At 37.9% G+C, this 4,013-nt stretch overlaps 1 protein-coding gene across 1 annotated transcript; it reads right to left on the bottom strand.

Annotated features, from left to right (window-relative positions):
• Positions 1–3,065: 3,065 nt before the first annotated feature.
• On the bottom strand, positions 3,066–3,416 carry LOC140877378 (uncharacterized). Its single transcript, XM_073280911.1, has one exon. The coding sequence runs from the start codon at positions 3,414–3,416 to the stop codon at positions 3,066–3,068; it is 351 nt and encodes a 116-aa protein (XP_073137012.1).
• Between the last annotated feature and the right edge of the window lie 597 nt (positions 3,417–4,013).

Raw genomic sequence — 4,013 nt, 5'->3', positions numbered from 1 at the left:
TTCTAGAGAAGGAAAAGGCCGGCGAGGTAAAAAATCAGCAGGTGACGGTGAAGAAGATGAAGGTGGTGAGCGACGACGCCGGCGATCGTTCGGTGTGAGGAACGAACGAAAAAAAAGGGCAGTGGATTGATGCACCGGCAACGATGGTGGTGTTTGTGCCGGTGAAATAGAGAAGTAGGCGGTTGCTGCGGTGATGAGGGACGAGCAGCGACGCCTGGTGTGAATGGTGGATGCAAGAGGCGGCAGGCTGTGGACGGCTTGAAAAGTGAAACAACAACGGGATATCAGACGGCAGCTGTGGTCGGAGTGAAAATGGCAGGCTGCGGCAATCTGTGATGGTGAAAGGACGAAAGACGAAGACCTGGAAAGTTGCAGGTGCGGGTATTAGCGCGGCGATGAGGATGGAAGCAGCGTGGTGGTGACTGGTGTGTTGTGTACTTGTGTTGATGAGTCACGTCGGAGAGGATGGTGGTGTACGAGCGGGAGATGACAGATGAGAGACAGCAGCAGCGCCTGATGTGGATACTGGTGGATGCAAGCGGCGGCCGGTGATGGTGAAAATGGAGGAAGCGAGCGAGCGGTGAAGATGGATGTGGCCGCTTGCTTGGAGTCGATGGAGGAGAAGAGAAAAAAATTTCGGCCAGGAGGATGGCGGTCCTGTAGAAAATAAAATAACAAGGATTACACGATAATTAATGATATTATAGAAATATTATTATTATAATTATAATTATTAATTAAACAAAAGTTAAGCACTTCAAAAAATTATTATTATTTTTTTTTTCAAAACAGAAAATGAATTTCAATAGGGAGTGGGCACGCCTTGTAGAAAATCATTTTCTGAAAATTTTAAAACTTTTAAGAAGAAAAAATGATTTTTTTTTGTTCATAAAATGATTTTTCATAGGGCGTGGACACGCCTTGTAATAAATCATTTTCTGAATTTTTTTTTTCAAAAGCAAGCATAAAAAAAAAATTTAATTAAGAATAATAAAAAAAACGTTGGGTTGCCTTCCAAAAGCGCCTCTTTTTATTGTCGTTGGCTCGACTCCATGTTGCCTTGTTGCTCATGGTGGTTCATAAATTATTACTTTGTTCACCTTCAACCATTTGGAAATTTTCATAGCAAATTTCAGTTTATGCTTGTTATGCTTGAATTTCTTGGAAATCTCCATTTTTTGATAACTTCCTCCATTTTCCATGGGTATTTGCTTAGGTCGATCTGGAGGAAGTTTTCGCTCAATTTTAGATGTCTGCAAATCATAGAGAAAAAATATAATATTAGAATTTTCAGCAGGTCTTGCAACAATCTCCTCTAAATTATTCTCATCCAAAAATTTTGTATTTTCTTGTGACAAGTGATCAGTGATATCAAGAGCATTAATAGTACTTCCACAACTAGGATATTTCATGGTATCATAAATATTAAACTTAACAATCTCGCCATCAAATTCCATAGTAAAAGTACCAATATTAACATCTATGATAGATCTTGAAGTTTTTAGAAATGGTCTTCCTAGCAAAATTGGACTATTTAGATCACTGTTTTTCATGTCAATCACATAAAAATCAGCAGGAAAAACCAAATTATCAACATTCACAAGAACGTCTTCAATTACAACCCTGAGATAAATAGTGGACCTATCAGCCATCTGAATCACAATTGCAGTTTTATTCTGGGGTCCAAGTTTCAAATAATTATAAATATAATAAAACATGACATTGATAGAAGCACCTAAATCCAACATAGCCTTTTCAAGTCTAGTATCGCCAACTGTACATGAAATAGAAAACATACCTGGATCACTGCATTTGATAGGAATATTTCTTTGCAGAACAGTTGAAACATTTTCTCCTACCTGTACCCTTTGACACTCCTTCAAATTCTGTCTCATTTTCGCATTACACGATTCTTTTAAAAATTTTGCACAACGAGGTACTGGTTTAATATCATCTAATATAGGAATATTTACCCCTCATCTACGAAAATTTTCATTCAACTCCTGAATACTTTCACAATTTCTATTCAATGCAAGGGGGAATTGGGGAACATGTTTATACACAAAGAGAGACAAAAATTTACTTTTCAATGCATCATCTTGATTAGTTCCTTTTTCCTTCACCTTTATCTCATTCTCTTTGTTTTTATTGGCTGGTGCTGGTACAACACCATCTTGATCCTCAAATTCTTTACCATTTTTCAATTGTAATTGAACTAACATTCTCCCTTGTATTCACCACACTCTTAGAATTTAGACAACTTGAATTTTGTGCTTCCAACCTACTGAGTGCAGTTATCAACTGATCCACTTGAGTATTCAAATTTTGAATGCTGGCCCTTGTTTCCTGTTGAAATTGCAAAGTATTAGTGGCTAGATCCTTAACAATATCTTCTAGATACTCACTTGTATTGGAAGCTAGCAGAGGTTGTGATCTAGAAGGATATGATGGCACTTGAGGCATAGACACGTTCATTTGTGGATTAGCATAGCTAAAATTTTGATGATCCTTCAATCCTGTATTGTACGGATTAGAATATGGATCATATCGACGTTGTGGTTGTCCAGGAAATCCACCAATTGCATTAGCTTGCTGCACTTGATCTTCCTGTAGCATCGGACACATATCCATCGGATGTCCATGAACCAAGCATATACCGCAAGCTTTGACCTGTTGTACTTGTCCTGCAACCAACCTTTCCAAAAGAGAAGTCAATGAATTTAACTTTTGATCAATAGGACTAGCACTTACCTCATTAACTTGTCGTGGAGCGTTGTCTTTCCTAGTTCCGAACTGTTGTGCATTGGCATCCATGCTTGAAATAAGATCCCTCGCTTCTTGAGGTGTTTTGTTCACCAATGCACCTCCGCTCGCAGCATCAATCATGTTTCGATCAAAAACCAAGAGGCCCTCATAAAAATATTGTACTAATAGTTGTTCCGAAATTTGGTTTTGAGGACAACTGGCACACAATTGCTTGAATCTCTCCCAATATTCATATAAAGTCTCCTCATGCAGCTGTATGATCCCACATATGTCCTTCCTAATATTTCCTGCTCGTGAAGCTAGGAAGAACTTCTCCAGAATTGTTGCTTCATACCATCCCAGGTTGTTATCGTCCCAGAGGGTAAATAGTAGAGCCAATCCTTGGCTTTGTCGGCTAGAGAGAATGGGAAAGCTCTCAGTGAAATTTGTTCCTCTGTAATTCCTTGAGGTTTCATAGCTGTGCAAACAATGTAGAACTCCTTTAAATGCTTGTGTGGATCTTCACCTGCAAGACCACGGAAAGTTGGCAACAAATAAATCAAACCAGATTTTAATTCAAAATTTGCATTTGGGAATTGAATGCATAATGGCTGCTGAGTAACATTAGGATTAGCTAACTCCCTGAGGGTTCTCTGTGCTGGCGCTGCCATTGTTTTTTTTGCAATCACTTTCTTCAGTATCAAATTCGGGTTCAGATTCTCTTTCAGACTCACTTGAATTTGATGCAACGTTAAAACCAAGAGATGAAATTGATGCTTGGTTACTTCGCAGCCACGCTTCTTTTCTTAACCTCCTAGTTGTCTTCTCGATTTATGGAATGTATTCTAGTTCACCTGTACGAGAAGAACGAGGCATAAAAAGGAAAAAAAATAAATAGCAAAACTCAAAAGAAATAATTATTAACACCGTTCCCCGGCAGCGGCGCCAAAATTTGGTAGGCCTGTCGTCAGCCAACAAACTTAAATTCCTACTCCCTAACAAAACGAGTATAGTAATGAGCAGTGTCGAATCCACAGGAAATGGGTATTTATTTCTTTCAAGTAAATGTAACTAAAAAGGGGTTTTTTTTGAATAAAAATAACAAATTAAAAATAATGAGAGAATTTAAATAATGAGAAGAGCAAATAATTAAATGAGAAATTCAAATATTTTTTCAAACTCTGATTCAAGGAATTTCTGTATTTCAATTATATCACTAGTCATCGGCTAACAAATAATTTATTCACGCAATTTCTAGCAATTAACCT

Source organism: Henckelia pumila, chromosome 2, assembly GCF_033568475.1.
Source record: "Henckelia pumila isolate YLH828 chromosome 2, ASM3356847v2, whole genome shotgun sequence".
Lineage (NCBI taxonomy): Eukaryota > Viridiplantae > Streptophyta > Magnoliopsida > Lamiales > Gesneriaceae > Henckelia > Henckelia pumila.
This window is presented reverse-complemented; position numbering and strand designations above follow the sequence as displayed.

Excerpts from the sequence above, each read along its gene's own strand:
- LOC140877378 (XM_073280911.1), bottom strand. The coding sequence starts at position 3,416 with ATGGCAGCGCCAGCACAGAGAACCCTCAGGGAGTTAGCTAATCCTAAT.